Genomic DNA, 22160 nt, shown 5'->3' on the forward strand with positions numbered 1-22160 from the left:
GACTTTCTGTGGCTCCCTTCTTTATCGCTGTCCAAATGTGTTTGAGCTGCCCTGAGAGGTTTAGAAATACAAAACTGATAGCTGGTGAAGTTCTCTTTGCCTGCTTGAATGTTTGTTTGAACTTATGGTTCTGAGCAGTGAAATAGTCTTCAGTTTCCACATGTTCTGGGTGAACTTCAGCCTCTCTTCAGTTAAAGTGTGTGCTCCTAGAGTTCAAGAGGAGAAAGTTATCTGTTGGCCAGAGGACAGACAGACAGAGGACAGACAGACAGACAGAGGACAGACAGCCAGAGGACAGACAGGCAGCCAGAGGACAGACAGGCAGCCAGAGGACAGACAGACAGGCAGCCAGAGGACAGACAGACAGGCAGCCAGAGGACAGACAGACAGGCAGCCAGAGGACAGACAGACAGACAGCCAGAGGACAGACAGCCAGAGGACAGACAGACAGACAGACAGCCAGAGGACAGACAGCCAGAGGACAGACAGACAGACAGACAGACAGCCAGAGGACAGACAGCCAGAGGACAGACAGCCAGCCAGAGGACAGACAGACAGCCAGAGGACAGACAGCCAGAGGACAGACAGACAGACAGCCAGAGGACAGACAGACAGACAGCCAGAGGACAGACAGACAGACAGCCAGAGGACAGACAGACAGACAGACAGCCAGCCAGAGGACAGACAGACAGAGGACAGACAGACAGACAGACAGACAGCCAGAGGACAGACAGCCAGAGGACAGACAGACAGACAGACAGACAGCCAGAGGACAGACAGACAGACAGACAGACAGCCAGAGGACAGACAGACAGACAGAGTGCAGACAGACAGGCAGAGTGCAGTGAGACTTGGTCTAACAGGCGAAGCTGTAACCACAGAGGGGCCCGACTCTGGAGGGAAAGTATCTCAGCTGATTATCTCTGCATCAACTCAGAAAAGCAGAATCCTTCTGGTTTTGCAGCAGAGCTCCTTCTCCCTGGGACCCTCTCACACATTCAGGAATGCTTCTCAGTCTTCAGCTTCCTTCAGAGCTTCCTTCAGAGCTTCCTTCAGAGCTTCCTTCAGAGCTTCCTTCAGAGCTTCCTTCAGAGCTTCCTTCAGAGCTTCCTTCAGAGCCTCCTTCAGAGCTTCCTTCAGAGCTTCCTTCAGAGCTTCCTTCAGATCTTCCTTCAGAGCTTCCTTCAGAGCTTCCTTCAGAGCTTCCTTCAGAGCCTCCTTCAGAGCTTCCTTCAGAGCTTCCTTCAGAGCTTCCTTCAGAGCTTCCTTCAGAGCTTCCTTCAGAGCTTCCTTCAGAGCCTCCTTCAGAGCCTCCTTCAGAGCTTCCTTCAGAGCTTCCTTCAGAGCCTCCTTCAGAGCCTCCTTCAGAGCTTCCTTCAGAGCTTCCTTCAGAGCTTCCTTCAGAGCTTCCTTCAGAGCCTACTTCAGAGCTTCCTTCAGAGCTTCCTTCAGAGCTTCCTTCAGAGCTTCCTTCAGAGCTTCCTTCAGAGCTTCCTTCAGATCTTCCTTCAGAGCTTCCTTCAGAGCTTCCTTCAGAGCTTCCTTCAGAGCTTCCTTCAGAGCTTCCTTCCTTCAGAGCTTCCTTCAGAGCTTCCTTCAGAGCTTCCTTCAGAGCTTCCTTCAGAGCTTCCTTCAGAGCTTCCTTCAGAGCTTCCTTCAGAGCTTCCTTCAGAGCTATCTGACCGACTCTTTCTGGGTGAAACACACACATGCTGTCAGCTGCCTGTAGGTTGCATTCAGGTATTTAATCACTCTCCCTGACAGTCGATCTGTTACTGAAGCCCTTTCAGGCCGGAGCTCCTCTCCGTTAATCCCAAAGCAGCCGACCACAGCCGCTCTAAATCAGACTGTGTTTCTTTACTTGATGACGATGCAATAAAACTCAGACTCTGCCTTTTCATCATCGGTTTATAGCTTTTTTATTCTCACCATTTAATGACTTCTGTGAACTAATTACTCATTTTAGCTGTTTAGCATCTGATCCACATTTAGAAGATGTGAAGAAAGGAAAGCTGAATGGCAAAAATAGGATTATAGCAAATATTCCCAGAGATGAGAGTAATTCTCTCCATTTTAATCCTGTGGATGTCCACCACAGCCGTTGTTGTTTTTTGCCCCAAAGGTTTATTTCTAGCCATTTCTAACTACTTCTAGTGCAGTAAAACCTCTGGTTTAAAGTATAGCACCACCCTGAGTCAGATCTGTCTTCTTTAAGAGGTTGCTTCAGATTATCTTTGCTTGTAAATGGAAACCTTACTTTCACCCTCTTTCTCTCGGCTGTGACTGACCCAGTTTGGACACAGCTCTGCCTCTGGTTTGAAATCCCAGCTGTAAACTGTCTCTACCTCTCACTGCATACCTCCAGAAAACTAATATTTCTGTCTACTTTCAACAATGATCTCATCTGCTGAGCTCTCAGGTTTCACACCAGGCAGAGCACTCATTGTCCAACTCATACTCAGAAACTCTCATTTCTTGCTTTCACCCTCTCACTGTGAAAGTGAAAATGAGAGCGTGCAGGAGATAAAACGGTGAGATGTGGAAGGATGAAAGAGGAGAGAAGACAGGGAGGCCACTGTGGGGCCGAAGGACCAAATTAGGAGCGTGAATCCATCGTATCGGAGCAAAAACAACCTTCCTTAGCAGGCTGAGCTCACATCTGCACGGCTCAGTCAGCTCTTGTTTTTCTAAGATAACTTTCTCCCTGGAGCAGATATCAGGAACTTTTAGGCTATTAGTTTAGTTTAAACTAGCTGTTCAGAGCGTCAAACCGCAGCTTTCTACATGCTTTTTTAAAAAGTTTGAGCATATCTGGTCCTGAAAGTCCTTCTAAAAGCAGATTAAATGCTGACTTCTCTCTGAAAACATCCCTGGGTGTTCCCTTACGGCTCGGTTTGGAGCCTCTCGCTGGCCTGATATCATGCAGATGTACAACAGCTGGCTGGCTCTGGCACAGGATGTGTTTGACCTTTTTGCTAATTATCTCCAGCAGACTGTTGTGTTCACTCTATTACGATAAGCCAGGATATCTGTGGAGCTCATGTTTCATAAAGATTTGACCTAATTTGGCCAGTTAGAGCAAGATGTTGGCTGGTAATTAGTAAGAACAGGAATATGGAGCATCTGATGTTTGTCAGTGCAGCAGACGGTCTATAAAAGGTGAAAAATATGTGCATTTATGGATATATTTATTTACAAGTTTGTGCATCAACAAAACAAATCTCCACATTTAATATTCTGCCGTCTGATAAAGTTTTCCTTAAACATTAAGTCAGTCATCTGGTCCAAATTAAAATGAATTTCTGTGAAAATAAGGTTTAAAGTGTGGATTTTTGATAGCTGTGATTTTATAGCCTGTAATTAAACATATTTAATTTGGGCTTCTTATTCAACACTGAAGATAAAACGCTGCACAGGTATATATATATATCTATAGATATAGATATATATGTATATGTATATATGTATGTATATATATATAGATATATATATACAGGATGTAGACCAGAAAATCTCAATGTATTCAACGATAAAACTCAATTAAAAGTCATAAATCATCAGGAAAAACCAGGTGAAATAAATGGATTTTGTTATTCTTTAAACCATCTTTAAAGCATCTTTAAACCATCTTTAAAGCATCTTTAAACCATCTTTAAACCATCTTTAAAGCATCTTTAAACCATCTTTAAAGCATCTTTAAACCATCTTTAAACCATCTTTAAAGCATCTTTAAACCATCTTTAAACCATCTTTAAACCATCTTTAAACCATCTTTAAAGCATCTTTAAACCATCTTTAAAGCATGGCTGAACTCAGAAGAAGAAGAATAAATGCATTTGACTTTAGATTTAACCAGTAAACCAGTGCGAAACATATCAGATGTTCAGCTTTTAGCATTAAGGTTTAAAATGTGGCATAAATCAAACCCTTTTCTCTCTTGTCCCACGTCAGTGAAGTACATCCGCGAGGTGTCGCCGCTCTTCAAGAAGCCGTCGCTGGTGGCCGACCTGCCGTGGGACGCCATCCGGCCGCAGTCGCCCAGCTACAGCGGCAGCGAGGACTCGGGGTCGCCCAAACACAGCAGCTCGTCCTCCGCCTCCAAGGACCGGAAGGTCATCAGCCTGAAGATGTGCTTCATCAGCAGGAACCTCACCATGCCAGACCTGGAGAACAGGTAGATGGGAGGCTGTGTGCAGATACCTGAGTGTGTGGGGGGGTTATTTCCTGAGCTTCTGTTCATGTTTGGGAAGATTAAAGTGAAAAATGAAGCCCACAGTTTGTTTAGCTGTGAATAAACTTCAGGTCTGTTTGTCTTACAGTTCAGATTATTATTAGTTATTAATGATTAATTACTGTTTAAATGCTACAAGGACTGTTGGTGTCAGTTTATTCTCGAATCTCTTATCCAACACGTCGCTTTCTCTGTTGATTTGCACGTTTTTCATGGATCTTTGGTGTTAATGCTAATATTTCAAAGTATATTTCTCAGAAAGTGGCGAAGCTCCTTTATCCTGATCAATTTTCCCATCTTTTCACCTGAAAAACCACACAAATTCAGAGCGTAGCGGCTGTAAAATAAGAATAAGGACATTAACAGACATGACAAAGTTCTGCTAAAGGATATTAACTTGATAATAAATGTATTTTAGCTGTTGCCACAGCAGAAGAGGTTTATTTCCCTGATGTTAAACAGTGTGCAGAGGGCAGTTCCATCACACCGTTTTTCATGTGTTCTCAGTGTTTTTCAGCCCTTTTGTTGATATTTTTGAGCAGTTTTTCCACTTCTGCGGTTGGACTACTTTAAAGTTTTTTGGGTCTCGGGTCCATCTGAAAGTCATCGGAGCGCTAAAGCTCGCGGGATTGTAACATACTGCGGTCCGAATAAAGAGCCGCCACAGCGGAAACAGAGAAGAAGACTTTTTATGTACCACACTGTGGACAAATACAGGTAAAATGAGCCAAAATAAGCTGCTGTAGCTGTTTATTAGAGGATCCCAGCTGGGAAATCATTAATAAATGGTACTGATGCTGTATGTCCCCTAAACCCATCCAAGGCCTTATTGTTTTATGCAGAATCCTGCAGCAAACACAAGAAAATCAGCGTGTTTGATCTCATCTTTGTGTAATTCCTGATAATTATATTTATATTTGACACCTGCAGCTTGATTGAAAATATATTTGAAAGGAAAAGTGAATATTCTTAAAGGCATTTTGGGCTTTAGAGGCTTTTTATGTGAAAGTAGGTGGGCAGGAAAAGGGAGAGAGACAGAAGCTGGAGGCTGGAACTACAGCCTGGACTCCTGGTCATCTTTAACACTTCTTTATTTCACCAGTTCTGTGCTTTCCTGCTCATTTCCTGGAAGCTGTTCTTTGTTTCACCCAAACATGTAGATTTCAAACTCCACCTGTTTCCCAAACAGTTCCAAACACTCTGAGGGAATATGTGATTCACCCTTTAATAGAGATCTGTGCTGTAAAGTAGGTGAAAATAGGAACTCTGGAGCTGAAAAAGAGCTCCTGAACTGCTTTCTGTGACCAGGTTAAACTGCAGTTTTATGGCATGGACTCACCAGATCAGGTCATTCTTTCATTGGTTGGCTGTCCATACCCACCTCCTCCTTTTCAGGGTCGCAGACGTCCTGGAGCCCATCCCATGCACCCGTGCAACAGTGCACGGACAGAAACAGCCGTGCATGCTCACACTCACTCACTCCGGCCATCGTTTTAGGTCATTTTTGTAAATAAATCGCAGCTTGAAACTCCATTTCCTTTGTAACACTTTTCCTTTGGGATTTTTATGTTATTTACTTCCAGCTTTTGGGAAATTTTGAGTAAAATTTCCAGGAAACCGTCTGAAAAGCTACAGAAAAGGAAGAGGCTGCCCTGGTTTGCTGCCATCATTGTTCACCTTATTAAGCCAGATTCCTCTCACATTCCCCCCCCTGCAGGCTGCTGGAGCTCCACTCCCCTGATGGCCAGCACACAGTGGTGCTGCGCTGCAAAGACGGAGCCACCGCCAACTCCTGGTTCACCGCCATCCACACCAACATAGCTGCCCTGCTGCCCCAGATCCTGGCGCACATCAACGCCTACCTGGGGGCTTCGTCCGCGGCCTCCACGCACCCCCACCTCAAACACATCGGCTGGCTGGCTGAACAGGTACGCTCTGCTCTGTGCCTTCTTCTTTAGCTCAGACAGTTATTACATCAGATTAGATTAGCTTTCTGCAGCAGTGGAGGGTTTGATAAAGTCTGAAGAGGCTTAAACATACAGTAATAACCCTCGTAAATAAGCTGTCAAACTATTTATTCAGGACAAAAGCTGTGAAAACAGTGGAAATCTGGCTCTGAACATGCCAATAACATTTAGTTTTTTCCTAATTTATGTGGTAAATGTAGCTGTGGAATCAAGTTGTTCCTCCTATTTAAAGGCTGTTAGAATCATCACTTTGGTTTAGATGTGAAGCAACGAGGAAAAGCTTTAAAGTGTGATATAAAAGGCTTTAAAGTGTAATATAAAAAGCTTTAAAGTGTGATATAAAAGGCTTTAAAGTGTAATATAAAAAGCTTTAAAGTGTAGTATAAATGAGCTCTGCCAGACACTGGGTCCAAAGCATTTTAGCTCCCATTCAAAGGCTCATTCTGTGAAATACTGATTCAGTGTCTTTAGCCTGATCTGCTGGTCCTTAAATAGGCTTCACAGCATCACTCCAGCTGCTCCTTTTCTTCAAATGTGGTCACTTCCTGCTCTGAGAATACAAAGATGGCAAGAGTCGAGGCTCCATGATGCAGCGGCCCACAAACCGGAGGCTGCTGTCATGGTGGCTGCATCTAGATCAGCTAAACAGTCCCTCTATAAAAGCATAAATGTCCTCAGAATGTGAAAACTGGCTCACACATGTTGTATTTCACCATTTTCTGTCGCTCTGTTCTCTTGGATTTCACAACAGCTGCTAAAAGCACTTTTATAGAGTTGAATCCCTGGAACTTTGAGCTGTGGAAAAGGATTTTAAAGGTTTAAACACGCTTATTGACTCAGATTTGGAGGTTTTAAGACATAATTACAGCTAATAAGCATTTTTCACAGGGAAATATTGTTAGAAATGAACACATTTTAGGAGAAATGTAGGTCAAAGGTGAGCAGCTTTCTGTGTGTTTTCATTACTTTTACATGAACACACCCCCCCCCCCCCCTCTAACTTAACAGCCTCAGCAACAAACAGGAAGTGCACGTTTCCTTGAATTAGCCTCAGTTCTAAATTTAAATCTCATTTCATTCACAAGAAGAACTGGGATTGGTATCTTTGAGGAGTCCATTCAAGCTGCTGCTCAGTTTATCTTTACTGCTTCAAACAGGAAGTTTCCGCTGCGGTATTTCCTGTCGTGCCCACCTTCTCACCTCAGGCGCGTTCATGATCACAGCTCTTCTGGTTGGATGCTGTCGCACAGGCATGAGTCAGATCACCGTTACACCGTTAACTCACCTGGAGCCGCTCAGCCTGAGGAGTTCTGTACTGTTAGCAGCTCACCGCTAACTCACCTGGAGCCGCTCAGCCTGAGGAGTTCTGTACTGTTAGCAGCTCACCGCTAACTCACCTGGAGCTGCTCAGCCTGAGGAGTTCTGTACTGTTAGCAGCTCACCGCTAACTCACCTGGAGCTGCTCATTCTGAGGAGTTCTGTACTGTTAGCAGCTCACCGCTAACTCACCTGGAGCCGCTCAGCCTGAGGAGTTCTGTACTGTTAGCAGCTCACCGTTAGCTCACCTGGACCCGCTCAGCCTGAGGAGTTCTGTACTGTTAGCAGCTCACCGCTAACTCACCTGGAGCTGCTCATTCTGAGGAGTTCTGTACTGTTAGCAGCTCACCGTTAGCTCACCTGGAGCTGCTCAGCCTGAGGAGTTCTGTACTGTTAGCAGCTCACCGCTAACTCACCTGGAGCTGCTCAGCCTGAGGAGTTCTGTACTGTTAGCAGCTCACCGCTAACTCACCTGGAGCCGCTCAGCCTGAGGAGTTCTGTACTTTTAGCAGCTCACCGCTAACTCACCTGGAGCCGCTCAGCCTGAGGAGTTCTGTACTGTTAGCAGCTCACCGCTAACTCACCTGGAGCTGCTCATTCTGAGGAGTTCTGTACTGTTAGCAGCTCACCGCTAACTCACCTGGAGCTGCTCATTCTGAGGAGTTCTGTACTGTTAGCAGCTCACCGTTAGCTCACCTGGAGCCGCTCAGCCTGAGGAGTTCTGTACTGTTAGCAGCTCACCGCTAACTCACCTGGAGCCGCTCAGCCTGAGGAGTTCTGTACTGTTAGCAGCTCACCGCTAACTCACCTGGAGCTGCTCAGCCTGAGGAGTTCTGTACTGTTAGCAGCTCACCTGGAGCCGCTCAGCCTGAGGAGTTCTGTACTGTTAGCAGCTCACCTGGAGCTGCTCAGCCTGAGGAGTTCTGTACTGTTAGCAGCTCACCGCTAACTCACCTGGAGCTGCTCATTCTGAGGAGTTCTGTACTGTTAGCAGCTCACCGTTAGCTCACCTGGAGCCGCTCAGCCTGAGGAGTTCTGTACTGTTAGCAGCTCACCGCTAACTCACCTGGAGCTGCTCAGCCTGAGGAGTTCTGTACTGTTAGCAGCTCACCGCTAACTCACCTGGAGCTGCTCAGCCTGAGGAGTTCTGTACTGTTAGCAGCTCACCTGGAGCCGCTCAGCCTGAGGAGTTCTGTACTGTTAGCAGCTCACCTGGAGCCGCTCAGCCTGAGGAGTTCTGTACTGTTAGCAGCTCACCTGGAGCTGCTCAGCCTGAGGAGTTCTGTACTGTTAGCAGCTCACCGCTAACTCACCTGGAGCTGCTCAGCCTGAGGAGTTCTGTACTGTTAGCAGCTCACCGCTAACTCACCTGGAGCCGCTCAGCCTGAGGAGTTCTGTACTGTTAGCAGCTCACCGCTAACTCACCTGGAGCCGCTCAGCCTGAGGAGTTCTGTACTGTTAGCAGCTCACCGCTAACTCACCTGGAGCCGCTCAGTCTGAGGAGTTTTGTACTGTTAGCAGCTCACCTGGAGCCGCTCAGCCTGAGGAGTTCTGTACTGTTAGCAGCTCACCGCTAACTCACCTGGAGCCGCTCAGCCTGAGGAGTTCTGTACTGTTAGCAGGCGGTATGTTAGCCTGAAGCTAACGGTCTCATTGCTCTCCTCATCGTGCCTCGTCTCTAAATGCAGACGCAGTGATGCAGAAATGTGTGTTTTAGAGATGAGGATGAAGCTTCTGATGGCGAGGAAGTAGTTTTTGTGTCATATCTGCGTCAGACTATTTAAAGAAAAGTACCAAAATAGCTCAACTTCCTAAAACTGAAAGAGGCCAGATGAACCAGACGTAGAAAAGCTTCAACTGAGAAAAGAGGCCAGATGTAGTCGTCCACGGGCCCCGCAGCTTTGAGCAGTAACTGTGATCAGTGTGCCGACTTATTTGAGTTTTATAGCTCTCCAGGAGAAGATGCAGCTTCGAGTTTACCCACAATAATTAGTGCTGCTCTTCTTCTTCTTTTAGTCTGAGTTCAGATAAGCTTGAACGTGGAGAAAAGAGCTTTTATCTGCTTCCTGTGACTGTTGAAGCGCTGTTACATCACTTCCTGTCCAGTCGGCTCTGTCCAGCACGTTCAGGGGCGTGTCTGAAAGAAGCATGAGGAACATCGATGGAGAAGTGACTGAATGCCACTTAAAAACAGGCCGATGAACCTGTTTAATGCTAAATGTCATGAGTAAAAATGGCTGCTGTGGCCCATGGACCTCAGGGTTAAGCGCTGTGATGGTCCTGCTCCTCACACCGATTTGTTGCCCTTCAGACCATCATTAATGCTTTACTCTGGCCGGGTGCTGTAGGCACCTCTCTAACATGCACATGGAGTGGGAGGGAGGAACTATTTCGCTGTGCTAATCAGAGCTGAAACCCTTTCAGGTCCAGCTGGAAGGCGGACGGCAGCAGTACCGGCCGGTTGTCATGGCGCTGACGGAGAAGGACATCCTGCTGTTTGAATCGGTGCCGTGGAGCAGGGAGTCCTGGTCCGTGCCTCTGCTCACACACCCTCTGCTCGCCACCAGGTAAAGATCTCACACACCCTCTGCTCGCCACCAGGTAAAGATGGGTTCAGTCGTTGGGTTCAGTCCTTTAAAGAGACCTCAGGAGGGCTTAAAAGGTCGTTCTGGTGCTGCAGAACGTTTGATCAGAGACATAAATGGGATATAAATAATGGCATAACATCCACTGACTTTTAGCTTTATAAACCTAAACTAACTGATAGGAATGACTGAGGCAGCTGCACTTTGGCAGGTTTTTAATCGGAGACAGAAGAGTCGTTAGAGCAGAGCATTAAAGCCCAAAAAGAGGAAGGAAGCTCAGCTCTGACTGGATGTGGCTGCCTCATACATAACCTGTGTCATGATGTTTAATACCTGTGGAAACATGAAGAAATGGGCTCACTTTATGTCATAAGATCACATTTCAGAACCATTTTCTTTCTGTACTGTAGCTCAACACCATGTTAATGATGCTTTTTCTGCTATTGTTGTCCCTGATGTTGGTCTTTCATACCCACAGCGCTGTTTATCAGCTTTATCTGCTCTGTAGCAGAGTTTTAAACATCGTTACTGTTCTGGGAGGCTTTATACGACTTAATTTAACTGATTTAACTTAACAGGTCCACCACTGATTATCTGCAGGTTAGAGCTAACTATTCAGCTGCAGCTCAGGAAACTTTGAATAAACTTTGTAAGTTCAGAGCTTCCCTTAAACTTCCAGCATCCTGCTGAAATATGTGGTAAGAACATTAAAGTAGACCCAGTGTTTCCTAACGACCTGCTCTTTTCTGGGATAAACTCTGTTTTGTGCTTCTTGTTTGTTTGATTCTCTGCACAAATATATGAAAGCTGCCCTCTGGGTTCTAACAGAGTCTGTCTGCTCCAGGTTCTTTATGATCAGCTGTAAATGGGTTGTTGCCCGGCTTCCTGCTTTGGAGAAAAATCATCTTTTGGTCCAACCTGTTTTCTCTCATATGAACTAAAGAATCAGGACCAATACAGTCCTCGTGTTTTTACTGATATTCCAGACCTGGGATCAGTGTGGAGGGGCATCGCTAAAGGCTTTAACCACATTGGACATCAGTTTATAAGGCATGTGAATGCTTTGGTGCTCACATTTTTACCAGAAATACAAAGAAACTACAACTGATTTTACAAAGATGAAAGAAGAAAGAAATAACTTCTCTGTTGAAACAACCTTTTGGCCTTTAGAGTTTGGACCCACAATGAAGTGCATTCGGGCACATGGTGCGCAAAACTGTGCAAAACTGTGCAAAACTGTGCAAAACTGTGCAAAACTGTGCAAAACTGTGCAAAACTGAGCAAAACTGAGCAAAACTGTGCAAAACTGAGCAAAACTGTGCAAAACTGAGCGAAACTGAGCAAAACTGTGCAAAACTGTGCAAAACTGAAGGCTTGTAGCGCTGAGCTTGGCACAGATTACAATCCAACTCCGTTAATAACCATATTTAGTGTTCAAACTGCTCTCATTATTCCTAAACTGACCCTCAGCACACGCCGGACCTTTTAGTTCTGCTACAGAACCATAGGAAGGACCAGAGGACTCGGCTCTGAATAGCTTTGGGATAAAATCAGATGTGATGGAGAGAAACTTATTTTCAGGGCTGTTTAAAAGCAAAAAGCAAGGCGGATGTGAACCTTGAGGAACTGACAACACCGTAGCTGTGTGTTTTTATCCTTAACCGTGTGTTTTTATCCTTAAACATGTGTTTTTATCCTTAACCGTGTGTTTTTATCCTTAACCGTGTGTTTTTATCCTTAACCGTGTGTTTTTATCCTTAAACGTGTGTTTTTATCCTTAAACGTGTGTTTTAACCATTAACGGTGTCTGTAATTCCTCTCGCCACAGACTGGTCCACTCTGGCAGCGCCCGGGGTTCCCCCTCTCAGGGCTCAGACCTGGTTTTTGCCACTCGGACGGGAACAGGCCGGGGCATCGAGTCCCACATCTTCAGAGTGGAGACTCACTGGGACCTGTCCTCCTGGACGAGATCTCTGGTGCAGGGGGCGCACGCCGCCGCCGAGCTCATCAAAGAAGTCTCCATAGGTGAGTGACATCACAGGCAGTCCGGAAGGCTTTTCTTTGAGTGAATCTCATATGAATCAGAGCCAATAAATGATCTTAGGAAGTCACCGGGTGTCAGCTGCAGTAAAACCCTTCTGTGGGAGGCTTTTAACCAACTGGCTGTGCTTCATTCATCAGAGGAAACCTCAGGCTGCACAGGAGGCACCTGTTACACTGCCGTGCACGTGTGGCCGTGCACGTGTGGCCGTGCACGGCACAGCAGCTCAGATTATAACGTAATGATGGCAGAGGGGCTGAGCTGTGTGGTGACACCAGGTGTCTGCTGAAGATCTAAAGCCTCTGATTCCAGAGCTGAGCAGTGCACCCCAGAGCTTTGGCACCGAGGGCTGCTGTGAACAACAAAGGAAACTCAGAAATAAGCACAGTGAAAGCTGTCTATTTGCTTTTATTTCTCTAGAGAAATGACTCGGTGTGATTTAACACATGAAAATGATTCTGTCTGCAGCTTTAAATGCTAAAAATGCTCTGGTGCTTCTGCTAATTAACCGCTGAGTCACTGCTTAAACATCAAATGATTATTAACATAAAGATGAAACGTCTCTTTGTTAATGAATGAATGATGCAGTGCTTCAGTAGCCAATCAGCTAACAGCGCAGCGTGTTTAAACTGCAGGTTCCTGATCTGTGCCGGTGATTATTTACGGTCCATCCGTGGGTTTCAGTTCGCTTTGTGTTAAAAACAGCTCCACACTGAGCTCACCTTCAGATGAATGCTGACCCAAAGGAAGCGGCTTCACCTTGGTTGTGATAATCAGAGATGGACTGAACTGATGATTTTCTGCACACGTTGAGTCGTTTCTGTCTGTAGATACCAGCGTTTTTCACTGTGAGGAAGCTCCTGACAGCAGCTGCCTCCCATTAGTCTGCTGCAGCTCAGAAAGAGCAGCTCTGTGTCGCAGGAGCAGGAGCTGGAGCCAGCAGAGGGAAAGTTTCCACTCTGCAGAACAATGGTTGGCTGCCGGAGCAGCTCTGGAAAGCCTTTATTCTCCTTCCCTGTCCGGCTGCTGCACAAACACACAGTTGTGCAGGAACATTCGGGCCATTGGAAATGCTTTCGTATCAAATAACCTCAGTCATGCGGGTTTATATCAGAGGTGCACTTGTCTTCAGGCTGCAGCTTAACTGCTGTGTAAAAACTCGATTTGTCACAATATTAATCTCTGAATTCTGGGGTCGGTTCGGTCGAGCCTGAGAACAGAAGCTGGAAGTCGCTGATCCTTCGCTTTTAGCCTTTTCCAACGTTCATTCATCGCTTTTAAGTTAAATTTTTATTTGCTTTTAGCTTTTTAAGCACTATTTATGCCATTGTAGCTCTTTCAGGTGTTTTTAAATCACTTTTTCAGTATTTATTCTAGAAATGAATCTTTTTTTAGGGTCTTTTTGTGAGTTAAAAGACCCTAAAAGACACTAAGTGCAGTCTTTGCTCTGTCCTGCATCATCCTCCTCAGACGCTTCTCATCCAGCTCATCTTCTTCTTCTCTTTTTGTTCCTGTCGCCCTCAGGCTGCACATTGAAGCTCTTCTTCTTCTCTTTTTGTTCCTGTCGCCCTCAGGCTGCACATTGAAGCTCTTCTTCTTCTCTTTTTGTTCCTGTCGCCCTCAGGCTGCACATTGAAGCTCTTCTTCTTGTCTTTTTGTTCCTGTCGCCCTCAGGCTGCACATTGAAGCTCTTCTTCTTCTCTTTTTGTTCCTGTCGCCCTCAGGCAGCACATTGAAGCTCTTCTTCTTCTCTTTTTGTTCCTGTCGCCCTCAGGCAGCACATTGAAGCTCTTCTTCTTCTCTTTTTGTTCCTGTCGCCCTCAGGCTGCACATTGAAGCTCTTCTTCTTCTCTTTTTGTTCCTGTCGCCCTCAGGCTGCACATTGAAGCTCTTCTTCTTCTCTTTTTGTTCCTGTCGCCCTCAGGCTGCACATTGAAGCTCTTCTTCTTCTCTTTTTGTTCCTGTCGCCCTCAGGCAGCACATTGAAGCTCTTCTTCTTCTCTTTTTGTTCCTGTCGCCCTCAGGCTGCACATTGAAGCTCTTCTTCTTCTCTTTTTGTTCCTGTCGCCCTCAGGCTGCACATTGAAGCTCTTCTTCTTCTCTTTTTGTTCCTGTCGCCCTCAGGCTGCACATTGAAGCTCTTCTTCTTCTCTTTTTGTTCCTGTCGCCCTCAGGCTGCACATTGAAGCTGCTCTTCTTCTCTTTTTGTTCCTGTCGCCCTCAGGCTGCACATTGAAGCTCTTCTTCTTCTCTTTTTGTTCCTGTCGCCCTCAGGCTGCACATTGAAGCTCTTCTTCTTCTCTTTTTGTTCCTGTCGCCCTCAGGCTGCACATTGAAGCTCTTCTTCTTCTCTTTTTGTTCCTGTCGCCCTCAGGCTGCACATTGAAGCTCTTCTTCTTCTCTTTTTGTTCCTGTCGCCCTCAGGCTGCACATTGAAGCTCTTCTTCTTCTCTTTTTGTTCCTGTCGCCCTCAGGCTGCACATTGAAGCTCTTCTTCTTCTCTTTTTGTTCCTGTCGCCCTCAGGCTGCACATTGAAGCTCTTCTTCTTCTCTTTTTGTTCCTGTCGCCCTCAGGCTGCACATTGAAGCTCTTCTTCTTCTCTTTTTGTTCCTGTCGCCCTCAGGCTGCACATTGAAGCTCTTCTTCTTCTCTTTTTGTTCCTGTCGCCCTCAGGCTGCACATTGAAGCTCTTCTTCTTCTCTTTTTGTTCCTGTCGCCCTCAGGCTGCACATTGAAGCTCTTCTTCTTCTCTTTTTGTTCCTGTCGCCCTCAGGCTGCACATTGAAGCTCTTCTTCTTCTCTTTTTGTTCCTGTCGCCCTCAGGCTGCACATTGAAGCTCTTCTTCTTCTCTTTTTGTTCCTGTCGCCCTCAGGCTGCACATTGAAGCTCTTCTTCTTCTCTTTTTGTTCCTGTCGCCCTCAGGCTGCACATTGAAGCTCTTCTTCTTCTCTTTTTGTTCCTGTCGCCCTCAGGCTGCACATTGAAGCTCTTCTTCTTCTCTTTTTGTTCCTGTCGCCCTCAGGCAGCACATTGAAGCTCTTCTTCTTCTCTTTTTGTTCCTGTCGCCCTCAGGCTGCACATTGAAGCTCTTCTTCTTCTCTTTTTGTTCCTGTCGCCCTCAGGCTGCACATTGAAGCTCTTCTTCTTCTCTTTTTGTTCCTGTCGCCCTCAGGCTGCACATTGAAGCTCTTCTTCTTCTCTTTTTGTTCCTGTCGCCCTCAGGCTGCACATTGAAGCTCTTCTTCTTCTCTTTTTGTTCCTGTCGCCCTCAGGCTGCACATTGAAGCTCTTCTTCTTCTCTTTTTGTTCCTGTCGCCCTCAGGCTGCACATTGAAGCTCTTCTTCTTCTCTTTTTGTTCCTGTCGCCCTCAGGCAGCACATTGAAGCTCTTCTTCTTCTCTTTTTGTTCCTGTCGCCCTCAGGCTGCACGTTGAACAGACAGGATGTCCGGCTGACGCTGCACTATGAAAAGGGTTTCACTGTGACCAGAGAGCCGGCCGAGCCCACGGGGGGCGCCGTGCTCTACAGATATCCCTACGAGAAGCTCAAGATGTCTGCTGACGATGGAATACGCAACCTTTACCTTGACTTTGGTGGCCCAGAAGGAGAAATGGTAAATTAAATTTGATTTGACCCACCCAGACCCACCCAGACCCACCCAGACCCACCCAGACCCACCCAGACCCTTCCAAACCCACCCAGACCCTTCCAAACCCACCCAGACCCCACCCAGACCCTTCCAGACCCCACCCAGACCCTTCCAGACCCTTCCAGACCCACCCAGACCCCACCCAGACCCTTCCAGACCCCACCCAGACCCTTCCAGACCCACCCAGACCCACCCAGACCCTTCCAGACCCACCCAGACCCCACCCAGACCCTTCCAGACCCACCCAGACCCACCCAGACCCACCCAGACCCCACCCAGACCCTTCCAGACCCACCCAGACCCACCCAGACCCTTCCAGACCCACCCAGACCCCACCCAGACCCTTCCAGACCCACCCAGACCCACCCAGACCCCACCCAGACCCTTCCAGACCCACCCAGACCCACCCAGACCCACCCAGACCCTTCCAGACCCCACCCAGACCCTTCCAGACCCACCCAGACCCAGACCCACCCAGACCCTTCCAGACCCCACCCAGACCCTTCCAGACCCACCCAGACCCACCCAGACCCTTCCAGACCCACCCAGACCCCACCCAGACCCTTCCAGACCCCACCCAGACCCTTCCAGACCCACCCAGACCCCACCCAGACCCTTCCAGACCCCACCCAGACCCACCCAGACCCTTCCAGACCCACCCAGACCCTTCCAGACCCCACCCAGACCCACCCAGACCCTTCCAGACCCACCCACATTGTAATATTTAGGTTTTAGAATCATGAGATTTAAATATATATACTGTGTTTCTCTCTTATTTCAAACAGATTAAATGATAGAAAAAGTTTTCATCTATCCAAGATAGAAAAATTCATAATTTTAGATATTCAAAGTAAATTTTCAGTATTTTCACATTATTTTAACATCATTTTGTATTTTGTATTTTCTCATATCCGAGTAGAAAATGTGTTTCTTATCGTTAACGTTTTGCTTTTCTTTATTTTCCAGCGCGTCAAAACATTCTGGTTATTATGGCTAAAAATAAAGTATTACTCAGGGTGAAATGGTTGCTTTCATTGTTTTATTCAGCATCTCTTTAACTGTTATTACGTCTTCCTTTGGTTCCTTGTGCACACATTTATATATACAGAAAGATCTGTTTCTGTTTATTTTCCTCCACCCTTCATTACATTTCTCCCTCCTTCCTTCCTCCAGGTGTTCGACCTCCACTCGGGCCCAAAGCCGGTGGTGTTTGTCCTCCACTCCTTCCTGTCGGCCAAACTCACCCGCATGGGGCTTCTGACGTGAGGCGACCAACAGCGGCAGCACGAACAAGAGGATTTCTTCTTACATTTTATCTTACTTTTCCAATTTCCCCCTTTCCAGCTGGAGTCAGGACCGAGGTGGCGCTGCAGGGAAAGTTCATTGTGCCTTCCAGCTTCCCCTCCTGCCACCATCTGCGCTGTGAGGCGAGGTTAAAAGGAAGAGGCGCTTAGCTTCAAGTCCCCAGCTTTAAGGAGACTACTTCACCAAGCAAAAAATAGCTGTTAACAGTCTCTTAACATTCCACATGACATCCATTTAAATCTCTTTCCGATAAGCTGATGCGACCAGATGAGATGCAGTGACATGCTTCTGAGATTTTAACACCTGTTTGCTCTAAAAGCAAAGTGTTGCTGAAATATGTCAAAGAAAGGAGGGCTTTTTTAGATAGATCTCCCAGCTGAGCACAGATTGGTAAATGCTCCATGTTTTTACTCTGCCTATCACCCCATAACAGCCTTCCCATGTCCTTTGGGCTCTTTTTAACGTCTGTCTGTGTGTTTGTGTGTGAGAGGAAAACGGTTTTAGAGTCAGGGTGCAGTTAGCTGAGCACAGATGCTGTGATTGAGCAGCGATCTGTGAGTTTTGTCTCTATACAACACGCTTCTGTTGGCTTGATAGTGTTTCTGCACATTATCCCAAACTACTGTTGTAATCAGGGTCGCCACCTGTGCCTTTTTGCATGTAGTGAAAGACACTCTTTATAATGTTTTTTTATTTCACATAATAAGAGGATTTAAGCTTTGGACATGCACAAGCAATAGTATTACTGTTATAGAGGAAATCATGTTACTATGTTCGTTTTTTAACTGTATATCTCCTGATAGCATGACTTCCTGATGCTGAGCTCTATATCAAATGATGATATAAGTCACAGCAGTGTGTTACCTCCCCGGCTTCACCTCCACTTACACATCTTTCCTTCGCTGTGTATCTACCCCCATGCTTTAGATTACCTGCCTCTCATTTCCATCCAAACCACAACCTTTCTCTGGCAGAGGACAGTTTCATAAGCTGGGCACTTCCAGACCCACCCAGACCCTTCCAGACCCCTTCCAGACCCACCCAGACCCATCCAGACCCTTCCAGACCCCTTCCAGACCCCTTCCAGACCCACCCAGACCCCTTCCAGACCCTTCCAGACCCCACCCAGACCCTTCCAGACCCCTTCCAGACCCTTCCAGACCCCTTCCAGACCCATCCAGACCCCTTCCAGACCCCTTCCAGACCCACCCAGACCCATCCAGACCCTTCCAGACCCACCCAGACCCCTTCCAGACCCCTTCCAGACCCTTCCAGACCCTTCCAGACCCCTTCCAGACCCACCCAGACCCATCCAGACCCTTCCAGACCCACCCAGACCCACCCAGACCCCTTCCAGACCCCTTCCAGACCCATCCAGACCCTTCCAGACCCCTTCCAGACCCCTTCCAGACCCACCCAGACCCCTTCCAGACCCTTCCAGACCCCACCCAGACCCTTCCAGACCCCTTCCAGACCCTTCCAGACCCCTTCCAGACCCACCCAGACCCTTCCAGACCCCTTCCAGACCCACCCAGACCCCTTCCAGACCCACCCAGACCCCTTCCAGACCCACCCAGACCCTTCCAGACCCACCCAGACCCACCCAGACCCCTTCCAGACCCACCCAGACCCTTCCAGACCCCTTCCAGACCCACCCAGACCCTTCCAGACCCCTTCCAGACCCCTTCCAGACCCCTTCCAGACCCACCCAGACCCACCCAGACCCTTCCAGACCCTTCCAGACCCCTTCCAGACCCCTTCCAGACCCCTTCCAGACCCACCCAGACCCTTCCAGACCCCTTCCAGACCCTTCCAGACCCCTTCCAGACCCCTTCCAGACCCTTCCAGACCCTTCCAGACCCACCCAGACCCTTCCAGACCCCTTCCAGACCCCTTCCAGACCCCTTCCAGACCCACCCAGACCCTTCCAGACCCTTCCAGACCCACCCAGACCCCTTCCAGACCCACCCAGACCCTTCCAGACCCACCCAGACCCTTCCAGACCCACCCAGACCCTTCCAGACCCACCCAGACCCTTCCAGACCCTTCCAGACCCACCCAGACCCCTTCCAGACCCCTTCCAGACCCTTCCAGACCCACCCAGACCCTTCCAGACCCACCCAGACCCTTCCAGACCCCTTCCAGACCCACCCAGACCCACCCAGACCCACCCAGACCCTTCCAGACCCACCCAGACCCCTTCCAGACCCACCCAGACCCTTCCAGACCCCTTCCAGACCCACCCAGACCCTTCCAGACCCACCCAGACCCCTTCCAGACCCACCCAGACCCTTCCAGACCCCTTCCAGACCCCTTCCAGACCCACCCAGACCCACCCAGACCCACCCAGACCCTTCCAGACCCACCCAGACCCTTCCAGACCCCTTCCAGACCCCTTCCAGACCCCTTCCAGACCCTTCCAGACCCACCCAGACCCTTCCAGACCCACCCAGACCCTTCCAGACCCACCCAGACCCACCCAGACCCACCCAGACCCTTCCAGACCCACCCAGACCCTTCCAGACCCCTTCCAGACCCCTTCCAGACCCTTCCAGACCCACCCAGACCCCTTCAGCAGTGTGTTACCTCCCCGGCTTCACCTCCACTTACACATCTTTCCTTCTCTGTGTATCTACCCCCTATACTTTAGATTACCTGCCTCTCATTTCCATCCAAACCACAACCTTTCTCTGGCAGAGGACAGTTTCATAAGCTGGGCCCTTCCAGACCCACCCTGACCCCTTCCAGACCCTTCCAGACCCTTCCAGACCCCTTCCAGACCCTTCCAGACCCACCCAGACCCTTCCAGACCCTTCCAGACCCTTCCAGACCCACCCAGACCCCTTCAGCAGTGTGTTACCTCCCCGGCTTCACCTCCACTTACACATCTTTCCTTCTCTGTGTATCTACCCCCATGCTTTAGATTACCTGCCTCTCATTTCCATCCAAACCACAACCTTTCTCTGGCAGAGGACAGTTTCATAAGCTGCGCCTTCACAGGACAGAGCTACCAGCTCACCTCCCAGTAACCCTGCAGTGACTTTCAACACAATGCCTTTAAGCCTATCTTGGCCTTTTGTTCCCATCACCACAAAAAGCAGATCCAAAATAGGTATATCTTATTTTCAGGTTGACAAAATCTGAAGCTTTTCTCTTCAAAGATCAGTAATGTTGTCATGCACCAAATGACGGGTATCTTCTTTCCATTTCCTTGAAACTGGCTAAAAATTCTGGCTGCTGCTAAAACTTTCCGACCTAAGACTAGTGAAAAGGCCTATATTAATTAATAAAGTTGACATATTGTCCATAAAGTCACCTCAGTTTAGGTTATAGTCTCAGAAAACCAAAGAAAGCTTGACATAATAGTCCACTCATGAAGTTTTCAACCTCATTTTACTGTCTTCATGGATTTAAGAAAAGATTTTTCTCAGTTTAAAGGTTACAACATTCCAGTGTGATTATGTAATTAACCAGCCTGATAAATTATTCTTTAAATATGATATATTCCATTTTACGTACCCTCTTCATCCTACTCTGGATTGCAGGGTAAAATTTTAATTGTTTTTTTAAAGGTACTTAAACACAACAAATAAAACAATTTTGACCGCAGTCAATAGCGGTGGAGACTCTGGTTTCCTGCTAAGCTAGGCTAGTTAGCTTCTAGCACGATTACATTTTTAGTATTACTTTTGTTTCATCCAGATAAGCTTTAGCTCTCATTTTCTCCAAATAAAGTGTCCCAAATTCAGTTATGAAGGTGTTGAACTATCCAAACTGAGTTCAGAAAGGTTTAATTAACTGGGAGAAAGGGGCTAAATTAGCCTTAGCTAAGGCTAACCGCTAGCCTAGCTTGCTAGCCTCCTTCAGTGGGAGCAGAACTGCTGCAGTTTAGTTTTTACAGCCAGTTTAGTTGTGTATTCTTAAAACAATTAAACACGTTTACAACAAGGTCAAATGCCAAGTTGTCGGTATTTTGACGGCTCAACTGTGAATAGTGCAACTGCTACGTTAAAAAATACTTCAACTTTACTCGGCCTCATGTTATTCTCCTAAAACTTGTAATTCTCTAGTCAACTTTTAAGAGAGTTTAGATTTTTAACATACTCAGTTTTAAGTTCCTACATGCAAAAGTTAATTTAAATTATTAAAATATGGAAGAAAACTGATGCAAATTGGATTAAATGTAGAGGAAACCCCTTTTATAAGCATAGAATAAATAATATTTACAATGTTAACAAATGCAGTTATGGCAGAAATGTCCAAAATGAATACAAATAGTGGCACTGAAAGGATCCTATTTTGAATTATACTTAAGTTTAAATATTTTAAGTACATTTTAAAGAGGTTTTTTTTAAGACTGCAGGTTCTCACAGACCTGGTTTTCATTTTGTCTTTACAATGAAGACAGTAAAATGCCGTTGAAATCGCCGAGAAAAGCCAGAAACAGGACTGGTGATGATCACTTCAATAAGGATAAATAAATCCCTAATTATATGCATATTTTTAACCAAAATTGAGGTGACTTGATGACATCCATAAATGAATTGCAGTCCTCTCCCCTTCATTTGTATATTTGCTGTTGTAAACCTTTAAAGTTGATCACATGACTGTAATAAACACCTTGTCACCATCTTTTAATGGTTCATGTTGAGCTGCCGCTCAGCAGAGCCTCTGTTCTGTGGAGCTCAGACAATGTACCATTGTGTGCACTGACCATGCAACACAGAAAACAAGACACCCAGGAACCCAGGAACACAGTCACCCCTCTGAATGACCTCTATTTGGTTTTGGACTTCGTGTCCTCTGGGTTGTTGGAACAGACTTTTTTGGGCTTTTATTTGAATGTGAGAATATAGAATTGTATAATTTCCATTGAACTACTTGCTTTAAAGCAGAAGTAGGCTTTGCTTCCCTTTAAACGTCACGTGTATGTGGGAAGTTTGAGCTGTTTAGCTCAGAATAAGGTTAGTTCCTACTCATTTTGAAGCTCTTATGTCAGTCATGTTGCTGTGACCTGATCTTATTGTGTGAAGCTGGTCCAAGCTACTGGCCGTCCCTTTATT

General features: G+C 46.9%; 1 protein-coding gene across 1 annotated transcript in view; it reads left to right on the forward strand.

Annotated features, from left to right (window-relative positions):
• The window catches only part of sntb2 (syntrophin, beta 2), a 35738-nt gene extending 17586 nt beyond the window's left edge, over positions 1-18152 (forward strand). Inside the window, exons 2-7 of the mRNA XM_072386815.1 lie at positions 3952-4174; positions 5949-6159; positions 9940-10082; positions 11929-12125; positions 15566-15756; positions 16966-18152. Coding sequence (XP_072242916.1) covers positions 3952-4174; positions 5949-6159; positions 9940-10082; positions 11929-12125; positions 15566-15756; positions 16966-17058 — 1058 coding nt within the window. The 3' untranslated portion in view covers positions 17059-18152. The remainder of the gene's footprint in view (positions 1-3951; positions 4175-5948; positions 6160-9939; positions 10083-11928; positions 12126-15565; positions 15757-16965) is intronic.
• The last annotated feature ends 4008 nt before the right edge of the window (positions 18153-22160 follow it).

The sequence above is a fragment of the Leuresthes tenuis genome, unplaced genomic scaffold (genome assembly GCF_036924035.1).
Source record: "Leuresthes tenuis unplaced genomic scaffold, fLeuTen1.0.hap1 SCAF_5, whole genome shotgun sequence".
Classification (NCBI taxonomy): domain Eukaryota; kingdom Metazoa; phylum Chordata; class Actinopteri; order Atheriniformes; family Atherinopsidae; genus Leuresthes; species Leuresthes tenuis.